The sequence below is a fragment of the Festucalex cinctus genome, chromosome 2, assembly GCF_051991245.1.
Source record: "Festucalex cinctus isolate MCC-2025b chromosome 2, RoL_Fcin_1.0, whole genome shotgun sequence".
NCBI classification, from domain to species: domain Eukaryota; kingdom Metazoa; phylum Chordata; class Actinopteri; order Syngnathiformes; family Syngnathidae; genus Festucalex; species Festucalex cinctus.
Window position 1 is genome coordinate 38,657,826 of NC_135412.1, and position 18,844 is coordinate 38,676,669.

General features: G+C 40.3%; 2 protein-coding genes across 2 annotated transcripts; one reads left to right on the forward strand and one right to left on the reverse strand.

The window, feature by feature from the left end:
- Positions 1 to 358: 358 nt before the first annotated feature.
- Positions 359 to 8,421, reverse strand: znf341 (zinc finger protein 341). Its single transcript, XM_077514998.1, has 16 exons — positions 8,002 to 8,421; positions 7,401 to 7,511; positions 6,921 to 7,111; positions 6,477 to 6,626; positions 6,118 to 6,402; positions 5,804 to 5,987; positions 5,635 to 5,725; positions 5,476 to 5,566; positions 5,144 to 5,306; positions 4,119 to 4,351; positions 3,847 to 4,055; positions 2,804 to 2,900; positions 2,419 to 2,551; positions 2,104 to 2,215; positions 1,950 to 2,020; positions 359 to 930 (listed from the first exon to the last, which is right to left on the reverse strand). Exons 1-16 carry the CDS (start codon positions 8,060 to 8,062, stop codon positions 488 to 490), a joined length of 2,625 nt encoding a protein of 874 aa, XP_077371124.1. The 5' UTR covers positions 8,063 to 8,421; the 3' UTR covers positions 359 to 487.
- Positions 8,422 to 8,592: 171 nt separating this feature from the next.
- Positions 8,593 to 18,577, forward strand: e2f1 (E2F transcription factor 1). Its single transcript, XM_077514999.1, has 7 exons — positions 8,593 to 9,775; positions 10,878 to 10,977; positions 11,633 to 11,849; positions 12,378 to 12,530; positions 12,657 to 12,771; positions 12,874 to 13,150; positions 15,303 to 18,577. Exons 1-7 carry the CDS (start codon positions 9,524 to 9,526, stop codon positions 15,530 to 15,532), a joined length of 1,344 nt encoding a protein of 447 aa, XP_077371125.1. The 5' UTR covers positions 8,593 to 9,523; the 3' UTR covers positions 15,533 to 18,577.
- The last annotated feature ends 267 nt before the right edge of the window (positions 18,578 to 18,844 follow it).

Genomic DNA, 18,844 nt, shown 5'->3' on the forward strand with positions numbered 1-18,844 from the left:
AGTGCATGGGATATCATGGCAAACATGAGGCATTTTCTATTTTTAGTTTTTGTATTCGGTCATTTTTGGGGGGTTTTACATATTAAACTTGAATCTGACATGGAATATATTAATGCACTGATTTCCCTCCCAGCAACCAAATATTCTTTATAGCAAATATAAAGAGTCACATATTCCCAAGGCAACTTTGAAAAATTAAGCTCCTCTCAATGAAGTCTCAAAATCAGCCTGACCAAAAGTTTTGAGTTTATAAACTATCAAAAACAATTGAAGCTGCAGGGGTCAAGAATAATTACCAAAATAGATCACTTTTTCTTTTTTTTTTTTTTTTTTGTAAAAATGCACACATTACTTGTAATTTCGTTTGTGGTAATGTTTTAATGAAAAACAAATATTCATTGGAAATGTAGTAAACATTGCCTCATTGATTCTTAAACTCCCCAAACGGAGCATAGTCTGAAATAAGTTCTGGAGTGGCGCTAGAGATCTACTGTGATGCATCCCCTTCAAGTCCCTCAACTTCGATGGCAGCCATGGCCGACGCAGCTTGACCGCCTTCATCTGTCGAGTCCGGTTCTCCTTCTTCCGCATCTGTTCCCGCCTCATCTTGGTTGTCTTCTTCACTTGTCTCATGTGTGCCGGTCCTTAACCTCCTCGCCTGCCTCGTAAGCCGTCCACAGCTCCTTCTCTCAGCCTGCTCGTCCCCTCTGTCCCGCTCCATGTCTTCCTCCGCCTTCTCGCTGTCGTGTGTCTTGCCGTTCACCGCTCCTGAACATTTGTGGTCTCTGTAGTAACTCTGTCTGGAGAAGCCTTTGTTGCAGGCGGAGCAGCGGAAGCGATAATTGTCCGTGTGCGACTGCTGGTGCTCGAGCATGTGAGCCCTGCGACTGAACGCCTTCTGACAGAACAGACACTTGAAGGGCTTGATGCCTGCAGGTAAGCGACATTGGTGGAGACATCATTGGAATAATGAATAACAAGCAATTATATCACTGCGGAAAAAGTGTTGCCAGCAGATATTGTTGGAAAAAAAGCTGGATACATTTATCTTATTACCCACCATTTTACAATTTGGACCTTATGCGAACATTTAAATTATAGTAGTAGATTCTTGATTGGGAGTTTAATTTGTTTTGTAAGCAAGCTTGTAATTGACTTCTATAGCAAATCATTTTTACTACTAATATGAATAGAAACTCCATTAATCCATTCCAGCCCCCCAAAAAAACTACTATGACCTGGAAAATGGATGCCACTTTTGGATCAGATTGAACACGAGGAGTTTGTATGTTTTTGCTTTTTACAAAGCCTTTTCTACACTGCACCTATCAGGGCGCAGCATGCCGATGATGAACCCTGTGTGTGCTGCAAGGGCCTGATGATGGAACACCATGAATTCATTTGGACAGAATGTTTACTGATAAAGGCTACTTTTGTCACAATCCCATGTATCAGAGAAAGTGAGTGTGCGTTTAGTCTGCAGAGGCGGTGCGGGGGTGTTTCAGCACCATATGACGTCAAAGAGTGCAAAGAACTCGTTTTCTCATGTTGGGAGGGGCTGGTGCTTGGAGAGCAGAATGACCTAGAATTTCTCAGAGTGGCGAATGGAGCAAGACACCACTTCCGTCATGTGTTTGTTGAGGAATTAGCATTTTAACACGGCTAAAAGCTCCAAAAAGTAGATTTTTCATGTTGCTGTCCCATTAAGTGCAGTGTGAAAAGGCCTTTTACACTCTATAACGTATGCACACTCGTGGCCGACAACGAGACGCTCTAAAGCAGACATGCCACTGGACTGCAAGTGAAGTTATTCTATGGTAGGGGAGGGACGACTCATGCCGGGGTGTCAAAGTGCATCATGAGACACCGTTTTAGCCATGACCAAAATATCAGGAAAGCTGAAATGGTGAAAAACAGTATAACGTTATAGTAGGACAAAGTTTACTGACCTGAATGTGAGAGAATGTGTGCCTTGAGCTTGTCCGGTCTGTTGAATTCTTTAGTGCAACCTACATGAGTCCTAATTGAAAGAGAAGCAACATGAAGGCAGTGAGGGGGAAAAAAATAACATAATCTATATATTTAACTGACTTTTGCCCTCACCTGAAAGGACACTTGTATTTTTTGAAGGGTTCGTGGATGAGCATGTGGCGCTTGACTTTGTCTTTCCTGTTGAAAGTGGCTTCACACACGGAACATTTGTATGGCTTCTCCCCTGGAAAATGGAGTAGCATTTAAATCATAGATTTTGAACTGAGTCACGTCAGCCAACAGTTTTGCCATTCAAAATAGCTCATTAGGTGTATCTAACATGCTCTGCTGTTTTTTAAAAGGGCAATTCTCTCCAACAAATTCCTGCATAAACATGATGGTGATTAGTAGTGATGACTGCACGTGGCCCTAGGAAATCTTACACACCTGAGTGAATCCTCGTGTGCAGTTTGAGGTAGTGCTCCGTCTTGAAAACCTTCTTGCAGATGGGACACTTGAACCTCCCTCCGATGCCATGAGTGGGAAGATGGCGTCTGAAGTACCTCTCGCACGGGAACACCTGAGGAGCGCAGCGCATACACGGTCAACAAACTTTCAGTCAATTCCTCGCTAACTTTTCCTTATCCCGTTTATTTATATTTTCTTTCCAATACCCTTTTTGGATCAATGTTGAAATTATTAGCGTGCAGCAGCACTTTCTAATTGAACTCGACAGAAAGCTTCAACTTTACAGATGTATGCGTTTGTGGTAAAAATATGTGTGAGAAAGGGAGTGTGTTTTATGTGAGTGAGTGATTTGTATGCGTGATACCTTTTGACAATGTGGGCACGGAAAGTTGTGTGAGGCGGTCAGGAGGTGTTGCTCCAGGGCTTCTTGGGTAGAATATCTGCTTTGACATTTCACACACCTGAAAACAAGAGCAGAAAACAAAAAGCACTCAAGATAGGCTGACCCCCGCCATGGCTTATACTATTTGACACCTGTGAAACCAATCAGTGATTCTAGAATATTAATTGTTTCAAGGAGATCGTGTTTCAACCATGTTTGCAGAATGCAGGGGTCTGCAACCTGCGGCTCTGGAGCCACATGTGGCTCATTAGTCCCCTTCATGTGGATCTTGAAAAAGTTCTTACACTGAATCAATGATTTAGATTAAAAAATAAATAATCCAAAAATGTCAGAGAATTAATATAAAAGGCAGAAAATATATTTTTTTTAAAAAGTAACCTAAAATGTCCCCCCCCCAAAAAAAAAATGAAGAAAAAGGCATTAAATTACCATAAAATATTTTTGGAAATTGCAAAAAAAATAAAGTTTTTGTTTTTCTTTCTTTTTTTTTTCTTTAATAATAATAAAATAAAAAGGGGAGGAAACAAAAGAAATCATGAAAATGACCATAAAATTGCCTTACATGCCAGCAAAAAGGGGAGAAAAAATGTCAAAAACAATAGCCAGAAAATGTACAAAAACCGATTGAAGACACAGAAAATAAACATGTCCATAAAATTGCCAAAAATTTAACAGAAAGGCCGAAAAGTCTAACAATGTATGAAAAATCACACACACCAAAAAAATATATATCCAAAAACTAAAGACAAAAGGTAGAAGAAAATGAATGTCAAGCTATTGGATGTTGCATATTTTTGTGTTGTGGTGTAGGTCTAATTAGCTCTTGAGTCCTCAGTACATTAGACACTAACACACTGTTTCATTCATCACTCTTCAAACGTTTTGCAGCTCCAGACACATTTTTTATTTATTTGGCCTAAAATAGTTCTTTTGACAACAAAGCTTGATGACCCTTGACATAATGAAACCCCCGGTTGGAAGAATAGAAGTTGAGGTTGACCAACCTATAGAATGTGGTTGCCTTGCGTGTGTTCTGCGTTGGACAGAAGCAGTGGGAGTACTGGTGGACTCCCAGTTCAAACAGAGAGGGGAACACCTTGCTGCAGAGGTGACAGCGGTAGGTCAGCTGCTCCTGATGAGTCCTGATGTGCTCCAGGAACTGATCCAGTTTCTGGAAGGTCTGGGAGCAGGACTTGAGCACACACTTGTAAACCTGACAGAGGACGTGACACTACTTGTTTACTGGATCTGGGAGTGTGATGAATCATTAGCTCACCTGCTCCCCCTTGTGTTGGGTCATGTGGGATTTGAGCTGGAAGTAGGTTTTGAATTTGTTTGAGCAGAACTGGCACCGGTACGAGCTGTCAGCCACCATGATCTGTTTAGTCTGAGCTGGACCCTCTTGGTTGTGAGGCTGAGCAGGCGCAGACTCGCCGCAAGTGCCCTCCACATCGGCTTGGGCCTCTGGCGCACTTTCCTCCGCGTCCCCTGATGTTTCTGTGGCCAGACCTGTCATTTATGAGCGAGACAGACAAGTGGCAGGAAGTAATGAAGTTTCAAATAAAATACTTTGTTGCACCACTTTAAGTAGATTTCTCTGGCGTCTCTACTTGATTATTTTCCCGATTAATTTTTACTTTCTACTACTTTGACACGTGAAGATGATTATATCTTACTGTAGTTGTGAATAGCATTCTAGTTGACATCTTATGTTACAATCAAGGTTATTTCAGTTAGTGAAAACTAACGGAAAAACAAACTAAAATTCATAAAACAATTTTAACTAAATAAAACTAACTGAAACTACATTTTATGTTTACAAACTAATAATTAAAGCGAAAATGTCCGTTTTAGTCTTTGATAATTAATTTAATGCATGAGCATTTGGGTATGATTCTAAATGTAATTTTAAGTATATTTATTGAACCGGAATAAGGACATTTGAAAGTGTGTCACACAGAAGTGATGTCATCTAGCAACAGCCAATAGAAAAGCTTGACTTTTGGCTCCATTGCCTTGGCTCACCTGCTCAGGCGAAATGCAACACCTTGGTGAAAAATTAGTTACTTTTTTATTTTTTTTATTTTACCATGGTGTTTATTAAATATTACACACAAGTAATTCATTCACTTGAAAAAAAATTACTAAAACTAAGCATTTTTAGAGAACTAAAACTAATAAAAACAAACAGAAGCACCCTTAAAACTAACTAAATTGAAAAAAAAAAGAAAAACTAACTAAAATGAAAATTCCAAAACGACTTGACTTGACTTTTTACAATACAAGTGACTTGGAATGTACCCATTGAGGCTACGTCATCCTCCTGCGTTGTCTGGTGCTGGGGGTCCGCCTCCTCCTGTTCACGCTGATCCAAGCTGGCCTCCTCCTCATTGGCTGACACCGTCACAACGTTTACGTTAATTGGTAGCCATGACGCCGTGCTGGCCCCGCCCACAGGCCACACCTTAACGACAAGAGACGGCTGATATCGCTACGTAGCTCATGTTTGATTGCATTACTTTCATACCGCATAGCAATAACAACAGAACTATGTAGGGTGCAGTATTTTGCAGTGCGGTTGTACACTACTGCACACTACCTAAAAAAAACAAAAAAAACAAAACATTGAGGACCTTGTGTGTCTGCATGTGTTTCTTCACATTGGACTTTTGGGCAAAGGCTCGACCACACACGATACACTGAAATGGTTTCTCTCCTGTATGACTGCAAAAAAAAAAAAAGTTGTGAGGGAGTGAGCATTTTCTGAAATGATCTTTAAATGAGAACCTCACCTCCTAATGTGCTGCTGAAGATCAAAATTTTTGGAGAATATTTTGTCACAAAAATTACACTTCAGCTTTGGTCCTTTGGATTTCAGGGACTCTGTTGAGAAAACTCAAATCAATCAAAAACAAGACGAAAAATGCACACGTTAACTAAAAAAAATACCCACATACACACCTAAGACTCCATCTGAGCTTTTTTTGCTACTTCGCGGTCGTTTTGGACCAACAAGTTTTTCAAACTCGCCCAACTCTGTTGTGTTGCTGGTGACGCTACACGTCTTGGTTTTGATGCCCAGCTTTCCCGGACTGTAGACGGGAGGCGTGGTGAACGACTGGCTCTCCACACACTGGCTGGGCACCTATGTGGTACAGCGGTGTCATAATAACAAATCATACCCTCAAAATCTAATATACTTAATTAAATGGCATCAATTGCTTGACTATGAACACACCGAACACATTTTTTTTAAACCATTGTTCTCCACTCACTTGTATGGGATGGAATGGATGCAGACCCAGCGTGTGAATCTCTGCATTACCACCACCCACCATGTGGGGCAGTGTGCTGTAGACCTGAACTACCGAGTTGCCGTGGCTGGCGGGGACGTGCGAAGAGGCGAGAAGCTGCTGGCCCGGTTGTCCTGCTGGCAGCGGGTGAGCCGGCGCTTGGCTCGGGGGAAGCGTGTGAGTGGGCTGCTGCTGCTGTTGGTGATGATGATGATGGTGGTGGTGCTGAAGATATGATACACCAGCTGTATGCATGCTTGGGTTACTCTAGAAGACAAATGTAGCGAAACCGTTCCAGTTGAGTAAAATGGGATGTAAATTGACTAGTAGTGTCGTGTTACCTGTACGGGCGTCTGCATGGCGGTCATTGGTTGGTCAATGGAGGTGAAAGCTGATATGGCGGACATAAGAATGTCATCACTGACCAGCACGTTGCCTTGGACCAGCGTGTGTGTTAGAGGGGAGGGCGGGACTGTGATGTAGGTGGACACCTGCAAGATAAATACAACACGTGGAAGATGACTTATTTTAGTTCCATGTGATGAGAGTCCAGAAATACCTCCACCAGGGAAGCTTTCATCACCCAACACGAAGCAGCATTCTGTTTCTGTGCTTCTTAACTGTGGAATAAACTTCTTGGATACCTGAGCTCTGTTGCTGGTGTATTTCTATTTGGAGTAAAATATGTAAGTTTGCAAGACAAAAATGGCTACTTAAGTAATTTGTACTTGTAACTACCAAACCAGATCTGATTTTCTCTTTTTTGATTCACGCTGTCTGCTCACCTGCCTGTTGGCATTAGTTTGAGGTCCAGAAGTGATGGAGGGAACCTGTGTGTAGACATTGGTGGAGGCCAAGGATACAGTGGACAGGGAGGGGGCAGTTGACTGGCACTGCTCCCGTTTGTGTGCCATGAAGGCTGGCAGGGAATTAAACTGCTTCTTACACTTCCCGCACAAGAATACATCTTCGTCATCTGTGAGAAGAAACAAACGCAATTGTATATGCAACTATCCATCCATCCATCCATCCATCCATCCATCCATCCATCCATCCATCCATCCATCTTCTTTAGTGCTGGTCAGGGTAACAGAGGAGCTGGAGACCAAGACATATTATTTGCAGTAAAGATATACTTCTACTAAGTAAAATCTCATAGGAACACAAACACTGTTCTACACAGGTTGGCAATCACTGCTCAAAAAAAAAAAAAAAAAAAGGCAAATTCATTGGAATGCAGAGGGGCTAGTTAGTCATTCACTAACCCATAGACTGGATAGCTGGCGTCCCAGAGACGTTTTGGTTGTTGGGGTCAGGAACACCTCCTTGACCGTCCAGTAATGATTGGACCGCCAGTACTGTCTGATTGTCCATGCCTGGGGGTGAAAGTCAAGCTTGGTTGTTTGATTGCATGCATTGGTCAATTATTGAAAAATTAAATCTTGTCAATGACAATCTTCTTCACTAGCAGACATGACATGTCATTTTAAGTCAAGATCCTCAGCTCAGCTGCATGTATTTGTATTTATGGCTTCAAACGTGCATTAATACAACAGATATAATCCAATGACTAAAACCACAGACATGATATTCCAAGAGGAACTAAGTAGACCTACAGAACTGCGCGTAATGTAACATTTATTGATTAAAATATTATTACATGGAAGCATCTCATCAGCATTCAATTTACGCCTTAATTATCGTTTATTATTTTTGCACTCGCTGCTACGTGGTGTCGTGACAAAAACACTAGACAAATATGACTTTGTGTTGGGAGTAATGCGTTATTAAATTGTGCCGACAAATCACATTGACTTAAAATGAACAGCCGAGCCATTTAGGTTGTTACATGTACATTATTCTTACCTTCAAGTACTTCAAATATAGCCTGCGCCATCTTGCAGTTCCTCGACTGGACGATCGGCATTTGACTAGTAGAGTCTGCTGGCTTGAATATGCGCCCACAGCTGTCAATGTGCAGCAAAACGCTAAAAACTAATGTTAGAGACAAGCATGTGCATTTTCAACACGTACATTTAAATTAACAACTAAGTAATAACGGAAATTTTGTAACAGAAGTTAATCCATTTCATTCACTTATTAATTTCATTTTCCAAAATGAAACCGAAAATATATAAAGGCGTAAAATAATGCAAAACAATTTAAGAAATGTCATATATGACATAACAAACGTTAATGTCGATTACAATAGTCAAGTCAAATCTAGTTATTTTATTTTTTGTGTAAAACTTATGCCACTGTGTGACACGTTTGTATCGACAAATCTACACCCGATAAAATGACCGACACCAAAATCCACCAATCAGAGAGCGCTTGACTCGGCTCGAGGAGAACTCAGTTTTTCGACCAATGAGAGGCACCAGACTGGCGCACGTGTCGGTTTCGCGGCAAAAAAGATTTCGCGCGAAAAGTGTCCCATCCTTGTTTGGATCTGGATCAGCTGGGACAATAACAACAATTACGGACGACAACTGGGCAGTGAATACGCTTTTAGGAATGGATCGCACCCGCCGTGAGCTTCCCGTGGACCAACAATGCTGATTTGGCGGATCTGCTAATTTGCGGGACGTTTAATTTTATTTATTTTTAATCTGCACTTTAGTCAATTTCCCGCATGTCAAAACAAACCGCTGGGGGTTGGGGCTAATAACACCGTTAGCATGCTAATATGACTTATTGTATATTCTCATATTGGACGTTATTTATTAATCTCCCACTCAACGTACACTTACTTAAGATAGTCCTGACATCGCGGAAGGCTTTTGGTTAAGGTGAAGGAAACTGTCTTATTAGTGCTGCAGAGCGCTCTCGAGCACCCCTGGAACAGTTGCAAAGTTTTGCGCGTCATCTCATTCAACTTGCTGCCTTGTGCGGCGTTGTACTATTGCTCCCAAAACGTAAACGACGACTTTGTTCTCGTGTTTGTGCACTTTCGTGTCGTTCCTACAAACTACAAGCAGCTAGCTCTAAGTTAGCATGTTTGCTGACGGGGCCTGGTCTCGTGCTGACAACCACAGGTGAAAACAAAAGGTTAGCATGCTAGCTCGGTATCCATCTGCTCTTTTTACTGTCTCGGCCTGTTTGTGCGCTTAAACGCCACCTCTGGCTTCATGAGCTGGTCCGTATTTGGCATCATTGTATTCAAAATACACTTGCTAGAGCGTCTCGTTTACGGTTTCACTCGAAGTAGGTTTACAATTTGGGTGTCGTACACTCATGAGGAACTTCTCCAAAAAGTGTCCACAAGTTGCTCAAGAACACTCGAAGGCAAACGATCACGTGGCCTCTTATTTCCAGATAAGAGGACCTTTTAAGTGAGTCAGTGTGCATCTCGTTGTGACATAGCAAACTGAGAGAGACCCCTGCCATGTCAGAGACTCTGATAACAGGCCGCACGTCAGAGGATCTATTGGCTGACTTTGAGACATTGCTCAACTCTGGAAGTGTCGATCTGGGTCAGGACCACCAAATAGTCATCATCACCAGCCCCAGCAATGAGGGACTCCATCCGGACGCAGCCCCCTCCAGCACTGGAGAAATCTTGTTGTTTGCTACCCCACAGGGATCTGCTGATGTTTCTTTCCAAGACAAGAGAAGGCCAACCCTGGCAAGACCATCGGTGAGGACTTTGTTGTCAGTGGGTGGGTGAAGCGCTACTGGGAAGGTTGGCTCATCTGTACTCTGTAGGTATTTTGTTAGTGTTACATGCTGAAGGGGTTGCAAAAGTGTGGAGACTTTGCGTTAAATATCCATGGGAAGTTAAGCTAAGGAATTTCACAATGTGACACAATGGTGACCTCTATGGAAACACAGAATGTGAATGGTAAAACACAATTTACTCAGGTAAAAAACTGATAGCTTTCTTCATTCATAAATATTCGACATAACTTCGTGCAACGCAAAGTACGTGACAATCTGCCGCTGTCTCCCAGCATGAAATTATATGGTCAACTACTGAACTTTATGGAATATTTATGAAATAAGATAATTCCATAATATTTACCTAATTTGTCGCCGTTCCTCTTCTCTGATTTATTGTGACAAGGCAGCGAGGTCAAAATGTGTTTCGAGGACCAAGACAAAAAACTTTTTCCATTTTGGTTGTTTACTTTCGCCTCAAACGCTTTCAGGTCGGAACTGGGAAAATCCAAGTAGGATAATTCCGATTTCCGACCTTCCTCGAAAGCCGCATAACGACCAATCCCGACTCACCGTTTTTTTTTAAGCTGATCTGTGATTGGTCCTTACCTGATCCCTGAGCGACTGTGATGTCATTTTCAGTTGACAGCAAGTGACAAAATCGATGAGATGGATTAAAAACGAGTCTGTTTTCCTGCTTAACTATTATTCTCCGAATGTAATATTACTCAGAATGCTATATTTAGAGTAGTGGGGGCACATAAACCATATTGTAAGATACTTGTATGAAATTGGATTGTTTTAGTCACGATTGTGCCACAATATGTTTTTGCCTAGTACATTTAAGAACTAATCTTTCATTTTAAATTCATGGTTTATTCCTGTAAATTCCCTTTGTTGACTCAAAATTGTTCATGGCTGTTATTATGAATGCTCCCACGTAAGTGTCTGCCTCTTGCACTGACCTCATTGTAGTACTCAGGGCTTTTTTTTGGGGGGGGGGGGAGGAATGTCCTTTTTGCATCATTTCCCTTCTGCTGATAATTGCCACATTTTTATTTCTTCCTTTTTCATTTTGTCAGGTTAAGAGGAAGTTGGACCTCGACAGTGACCATCAGTATGTTAGCACCACACGTCCGTCTTCAAGCCATGCGCCGCCCTCCACACCTGCCCCTCCCAGAGGTATGCGCGCACACGCACACAAGCTTATTGTCCACATCAGTTGTAATGTGTTCATTTAAACTTCATTGTGGTTATCAACAAACTAGACTCACAGTACCTATTAGAATCATTTAACTCACTCACTCCCGTCTGATATACTCGATTTTGACTCATTTTTGCAAGGCCCACAGAATATTGTGTTCTATTGCTATAAAAACATGGAACCTACCAAAAGAAAGATTATAGTCTCTTCCTTCATCAGAAAAAAATGATATTTGTATTCATTTCCGTTTTGCAGCAATTAGCATTAGAATATAGCTAAGTTTCATCATTATTCACAAACCTGTTGAGAACACTGGCAAAAAGAGCTTGTTGCAACATGGCCCTGGCTGATCTCTTCTACTTTGCTGCCACCTGCTGGACGTTTTTGTAATAACTACTATTGCTTTAAGCGACCTCTTCAGGTCAGTAACTGCATCAGACTTCTATATGCTCGAGCATATTTAAAAACAAAACAAACAAAAAAAACATAAATATGCTTTTGGGAGTGCAGGACAAAGTATTAAAAACACAAGTTTTGGAGATTGAATGAGTTGAGATGGAGTCAAGTCAATTTCTTAGTTGAGATGGTCTACAGACGCTTCATGGTGACGTTTGTTGGTCTATCTCCTCCCAGTTCCTCGGACCATGGAGAAGTCTCGCTATGACACCTCCTTGAACTTGACCACCAAGCGCTTTCTGGACCTCCTGTCCCAGTCAGCTGACGGCGTGGTGGACCTGAACTGGGCCTCGCAGGTCCTGGAAGTCCAGAAGCGGCGCATCTATGACATTACCAACGTGCTGGAAGGGATCCAGCTCATTTCCAAAAAGTCCAAGAACCACATTCAGTGGCTGTGAGTAGAAACTTAAACTACCTGAGGGCATTTTTTATTTTTTTTTATTTTTTGGACTTACTCCTCCCACTGGCCACTCTTGTTAGCCACTCCAGCCTATGGCTCCGACTAACTCCCACTAGCCGTTCTTGTTAGATGCTTTCGGCTTGCTGTATGTAGTCAATCTGAGCCACCATAGTGTGCGTGCTTCTAATGCTATTCTTTGACCACTTGATGGCGCTAGGGATCACTTTTCCTTTAACAGTAAATGGTCTGTTTATGAATGTTGTCACTGAGCGATGCGGATGAACTCAACCTTAAAAATTTAGTCATGCCGCCCATTGTAGTTCTGCAACTAGTGACACTTAGCTTGGCCTGGGCGCCTGCCAGGCCTATAAAGCACCGGGGGAAACCCTGGTCATTTGAATCAGCAGCAGAAAAAGTGTGAGGGTCAGTCGCCAACTGTAATTGCTTTTTCCAGTTCTTTTTCATTCAACCACATTTGCGGCTGACCTTAGAGATGTAAACTTTCTCACTGTACCTTCACAGTGGGAACCACGTCGACGGGGCGTCGGTCGCCCTCCATCAGGAGCTGCGTAAGGAGGTGTGCGACCTCACCGCAGCAGAGGAGCAGCTGGACAAGCTCATCTCCAAATGCAATCTTCAGCTCCGACTGCTCACAGACGAGCCGGAGAACAAGCGATATCCTTTTGACTATCAAGTTTGTATGTGGCTCATGCTGGCTGTTGATATTGCTGATGCAGCATTTTCAGATTTGCAGTTAGAAAGGACAAAAATAAACACACATGAATCCTTAATGTGTGTCACGCTGGGCTACGCACGCTGCCACGATTTGAGGACGTCGTTCGATAGCCCAGACCACTTAGTCATGGTGATTCGAGCTCCACCAGAAACCCAGATGCAAGTCTCGGACCCCAGCGAGGTAGACAAACTAACATTTCATCAAAACTCATTAAAAAAATAAAAATAAATAATAATAATTATAATCCAATTGGCCAAATTTCAACTTTTGTGCAACTCTCAGGGTTACCAGGTGTCGCTGAAGAGCACGCAAGGTCCCATTGACGTCTTCCTCTGCCCGGACGAAAGCTCCGGAGTTTGCAGCCCCGTGACAGGAAGCAGTCCCTCGAAAACGGGCGCAGACACCCCGGCGCATGCGCGAGCCAGCCGTTCCACGCCCAGCAAAGACAGAAGCGCCGCAGCTTTGGAAGTGGATTTGTCATCCCCGGTGTCCACGTCGTCCACTTTGACGGCAGCGTCTCAGCCAGAATCCTCGTCGCTGTTGTTAGGTGGGGAAACAGGTACGTGTCAACTACATCCTGCTTTCAGATGTTTTTTAGTGCAAGTAGTGCGCTTCAATTTTAGATAAACATTGAAATTAATCAGGATTTCCCTTAGTTTCAAAAAACATATTTAAAGGTAATAAATGTACATGCATATGTTCAAATTACCGGTAGTCATATTTTGTTTCCTCTGTAATTTTATATATTCAACTGCATTCACAATTCGCCCAGATTACTCACAGTGTACGTCTGATTGTCCTTTTTTCTTATTTCAAAATTTTACCTGTATGTTTTACCATCCAGGTATGCAATGGGAGAGAAGAAAATCATTTTCTTTAAAGGGGTTGTATGCCGGATTTTTTATTTATTTTTTCACTCACTCACTCACTCACTCACTCACTCACAGAAGCTTACATTTGTGAATGAGTAAGTGAAAAAAAAAAAACTGTGCGTGCTTTCGAATTGCCGCGGGAGTGACGTCACGCAGCTGACACGTTCACCCGACAGCGTTTGCGATACGACCCCCCACCCACCATCCCCCACCCCACGCTCTGCGATTGGCTGGAGGAGTGTAAATACTGTCTTTCCACAGAAACGTCCCGCTGTTTACAAAACAAACACAAAATTGCAAAATACAGGCTGTGGGTGTGGGGGTTTAGGACAAAATCACCCCCACATGTTATGAAAAGCCTATATTTATAAATTGAGAAGTAGTTTGTTTAAATCCTGTATTTAAAAAGTGCATTTTCCTAAGTGAAACCGGCAGACAGCCCCTTTAACAAAAACTTATACACTATAGGTTCGGCTAACGTCCGTCGATATGTGAGCTGTAGTGTTAATTTCGTTAATGAAAGAACTAAACAAAAATATTTTCCTCAACACACATTTTTCACCAGATAAAGACTAGACTAGACTCATTAATAAACAATAACTGGTACTAAATGGGTATGCATTTTCAGACGAAAATTTATTTCACTGAACAAAAACTGGACTAAAATCCATGGACATTTTGGTTCATGAACAAAAACCAGATGAAAATTATATCATTTTGTAAAATCCTGTCTCTGACACTGTCATGTGACACACCCCCTTTCAACTAGTGCGTGCAATGTGCTCAAACACATGGAACAAATAGTAGGTGGATTCACTGTGAAAGGTTTAAAAAAAAAAAAAAAAAAAGTAAATTAGAGCTATACCGTAACATTAATCCAACTCCAACAATAATGTTAATCCGACCGCTAACTAATGCTGGCTAATTAATTTACTAGCTTGTAGCATGATTGTCCTGACTAAAACGTTCCAGTTTTTGTTGACTAAAACTTGTTGAAGAAAATTTTCTTGGACTAAAGTGTTAGATTTTTTGTCGACTAAAAGTTTACTAAATGAAAACTGGATAAGGTTGACTATGGTCAAACAAATTAACAAGGGTGCTTAAAACGGGACTAAAACAGACTAAATTTAAAAATGGCTGATAAAATAAGATAAAAGCTTTTACATAATGTTGATGTATGTCTTTGAAAGAGAAAAAGTGTGCACAATCTGTTATTGAACATTGCGGTCACCTCTGCGTTCGGAAAATTTATCGTTTACATTTTTATCACTTTAACAACAAAAAAATTCCCATTAAAAAAATAATTTAATAGAAGTTCTGTTCAATGGTGAATTGGTTTCCAACATAAAATCTTTAACTGTGCAGATGTTTTAAGTCAGCTAATTCATTCTTTTGTATGCCACTAGAGGGAGCTCACCTACCACTAGTTATACCCGTACTACATTCATCCACTACAGTTCTTTTAAGCAACATTTTATCATTGTTAATAAATAAATAAGCTAACCACTGATGGTAGTTTCCTGCAAAGACAAATGGCGAAGGCAAATCGCGTCGCCAATATGTCTTGTGTCTGAAGTTGTGTGAAAATGCTAAGAGTTTATTCACCCCTGTATATAATAATAATAATAATAATAATTACAGCTTTAAATGTGAGTCCATATGCATCCCCCCCCCCAAAAAAAGTCAGTCAAAGAAGAAGTGGTCCCTTTTTTAAACGCTCTCTGTTTATATGTTGTTCCAAATCAGAACTATATTCAATATGCGCTTTTTTTTATTCATTTATTTTAGAACCTCCACTATTGTGGTGGTGTTTTTCATGGTTCTCCTTTTCTGTGGCAGAATCTCTTATGAACAACGACCCGTTTTCGGGCCTGGGGGATATGACGGACCTTGACTTCTGCACGGACTTCCTCCACGGCGAGAGCCTCCCTCTCCCGTTGGATGGTTTCATCAATTTGTCGCCTCCTCACAGTCCGGACTACCACTTCGGCCTGGAGGACGACTTGGGCGTCTCTGAACTGTTCGACTGTGACTTTGGTGATCTCTCACAAGTTTTGGGGGAGAGTTAGACAAGGGTTGGTGAGTCAGTGTATGTGATTCTTAGTTCTGGGAAACGTCTGACTGGAATCGTGGACCCTCGGAGGTTCCACCTTCTTGTTTGGTTAAAAAATAGAACAAGTTCACCGTTTTCAAACTACATTGCATGAGATGTTTTTCAAACATTTTATTTTTAACATATGTATTACTAAAAAAAACTTCATCTTCCCCTCTTAAAAATGTAACTTTAATCTGGACTAGATTAGCATGCCGCACACACAAACGCAAAAAAAATAAAAAAAATAAAAATAAAATTCTCCTAAAATGACTGCTCTTAGTGCCATAGAGGTGGTTCTCAAACTTTTTACAAGTACCACCTTGAAAAATATTTTGCTCTTCAAGTCTTCAAATATAATGGCCAACATTAGAGTCCAAAAACTAAAGGCTGCTCCTAAAAAAAAGAAGAAGAAGAAAAAAAGACATTTATTGTACTTGCGTTAAAAACAACGGAACTGTAATTTATTTAAAAAAAAAAAAAAAAGAAGTCCTTTACAGTACTGTTCTGGAATTAAAGTTGCAATAAGCTGTTGTATAACTAAAAAAAAAAAAATCTTGCTTGTCATGTTTAATTTTATTTAATGTTTTAAATGTGAATTGGAATTGTATTTAATTCACTGATCATTGTGTGTACCACTTGAGAAAACCTGTGTACCACTCAAGGTACTCGTACCAGAGTTTGAGAATCACAGTAATAGGAACCGTAATTTCTCAAAAATAAAACACTTTTTTCTTTAAAAAAAAAAAAAAAAAAAAAAAGTGGGGGAAAAAAATCAAGAGTTTATTTATTTTTTTATTTTTTGGCAATTACGCCGTATGTTGGTTTAGGGGGTAAAACTAAATTTGTCAATTTGCATAGATGTTTCTGACATTTGTGGTTTCCTGTACTTCAGAGAACTTTCAGTTTTTTTTAAGGGGAAAAAAAATACAAATGATACTTAAATTATTGAGCATCGATAACACATGAACTTGCAATGAAAGTGGTTGCTGATTGTCAGTCCCCAAAACTTGACTGTAGTAGCAACTTTCCACCAGTAGTGGGTGCTAATTTTCATTGGGAGTACAGTTCACAGTTGTCGGTGGACGTAAATGAAAATCTTCAAGGTAGAAATTCTGTCGACCTGTTTTTGTAGCAGACTTATCGAAGCCCTACAGAGTTGGGCAAATTGGACAAGGGCGAATAATCATGAATACAAATATGACTTGAAGAGCTGTTTTAGGGTACGTATAATTTTGAGTGTTTTATTCTTGAGAAATGACATTACTACAGATTTATTTTTTCCCATTGTGGTTCTAATTACCCCATTATTATTTTGGATTTCCAAGGTTTTGGACAGACAAACAATTCAAGCTCCGAGGGTCCACTATAGTACTTAGGATATTTAAGCAAAAGCAATATTGATGTTTTTAATTCACTTTGACATGATTTTAATTGAATGTTACCCCCAAAATTGTACAGCACTTCCTGCTTGGGTTTAGCTATATTTAAATTATTTATGTTGATGTACATATATTTTTGTGAAGCGTTGTGTTTGATGGCACGTGCAAGTGATTTCAGGTTTAGTAGAGCTAATGTGGTCGCAGTTTGTCACTTGGGTTGGTCGCTTGAGAGGTGCTTGCGTTCAAAACTGCCAAATGATTTGCGAATCACTGGAATCCCTTAAGATACTTGTCGATAGCTGCAGGGATTTTAATCGGAGCGTTGTTTTGGTGTTTCACCCTCACTCTGGCCCAGCATGGGTTCTGGTTGTTGCTGGTGAGGCAATGTAGGATGCTCCTGGAAGGTTAGTTAGTTCATAAAGAACCCTCAAAGGGTTGTGTGTTTATTTTATTTTTTTCTTCAAACGGGAATTGTGCTGTTATTTCTAGCGTTCTTAAATATGTCAATTCATATTGATGCCTTGAGTCATTGAAATTGCAGATGCAGGAAAGACAGCCAGGACATCTTATCTTGAGCCCAGTGATCAATAGTCACGTGGTGTTTGATAGGATGTACAACATGATAGAATTTGTTGTGGAAATCAACAGCATTAACATGTTTTCTACTCGGCCTTTGGCCGCCTTGCAAAATGTCTCAATGTTGTCGCTACCAATTTCTGCATCAAAACATTTATCTTATTCTAATTTATGTTTGCTTTATTCCCCTTTCTAATGCTTTTTTTTTTGGCGGGGCTTGTGTGATGAAAATGAGCATTTATTGCAGTGTTGAATTTGATATTTATTATTTGACCGAATTTTAGAAAAGTGGTACAAGTCTTACGACCAGGAAGGGACTTTTCGAAAGATCTGTGTAAATAATTCTCCGAGTATTTTTGCAAGCTAGCTTATTTTATTTTGTGCGTCTGCTTGTGATGGCAAAAGTGTTCTGTGATTTGATTTTCTAAATGTTTTATCAACCTCAGCATTGCACATGTAAGATGCGTTCTGGGTGCTTCCGACTGTCCTTTTTTTAAAAATCTTTCAAATGCAGGTTTTTCTTACTAACGTTGCGCATTTATGAAGTTTATCAGCTGTTAACAACGTGCGTACACATACACAAGCATGTTTTTAAACTGGTCAAGCACCACCAGGGTTTGAACCAAATTGCCTTTTATTGTTGGGACGGGAGTCATAAGTTCATTGTCAACAGGAGCGATGATGTCAGCATGGGCCATTCTCCATCTTCAATTAAGTTATTTAATAATTATGAATCAATGTGTGTGACCCTTGAATCTTATTAGGTGACAGTATTAGTCGAAATTGTCTTGAATAACATTTTAAATGTGTTAGAAATGACTGATTTTGGAAATGTTATTCTGGCCCAACTGAAAACAAATTGTTAAAAAAAAAAAAAAAAAAAAAGCCAATGATTGTTGTGGCTTGGATTCTAATCCTGCTTCAAACGGTGCTTTGAAGGGAATTCTTTTAAAATAATAGTCAAATACCATCCTGAAATGTCAAAGTATTTTTTTCAGGTTTTATTGTTCGGGTTTTTTTTTGTTTGTTTGTTTGTTTCATGAAATGGGTTTTTACTTGTGAAATTTTGGACACTTTTTACCCTTTTTGTATCTATTTTTGATTGACAAAAATAAACAATTTGGTGTACATCATGTTTTTTTATTTTATTTTTTTTAATTTTATTTATTTATTTATTTTTTTAAGTCATTTGTAATACTGTGGTTCCACTGCAGTTTCATAACACAAATTAACAAAAACTATGCTTAATATGAAAGATTTTCAAAGTAGGGTCACAATTTATGAAAGCGCTTATAGTTTCAGATTATGGATGTAACCTCGGAATGTGTGAC

Excerpts from the sequence above, each read along its gene's own strand:
- znf341 (XM_077514998.1), bottom strand. The coding sequence starts at position 8,062 with ATGCCGATCGTCCAGTCGAGGAACTGCAAGATGGCGCAGGCTATATTT. Across the intron at positions 5,726-5,803 it reads AAGCTCAGATGGAGTCTTAG|AGTCCCTGAAATCCAAAGGA; the intron begins GTGTGTATGTGG and ends TTTTCTCAACAG. Across the intron at positions 931-1,949 it reads ACACATTCTCTCACATTCAG|GCATCAAGCCCTTCAAGTGT; the intron begins GTCAGTAAACTT and ends GCTTACCTGCAG.
- e2f1 (XM_077514999.1), top strand. The coding sequence starts at position 9,524 with ATGTCAGAGACTCTGATAACAGGCCGCACGTCAGAGGATCTATTGGCT. Across the intron at positions 9,776-10,877 it reads CAACCCTGGCAAGACCATCG|GTTAAGAGGAAGTTGGACCT; the intron begins GTGAGGACTTTG and ends TCATTTTGTCAG. Across the intron at positions 12,772-12,873 it reads AAGTCTCGGACCCCAGCGAG|GGTTACCAGGTGTCGCTGAA; the intron begins GTAGACAAACTA and ends TGCAACTCTCAG.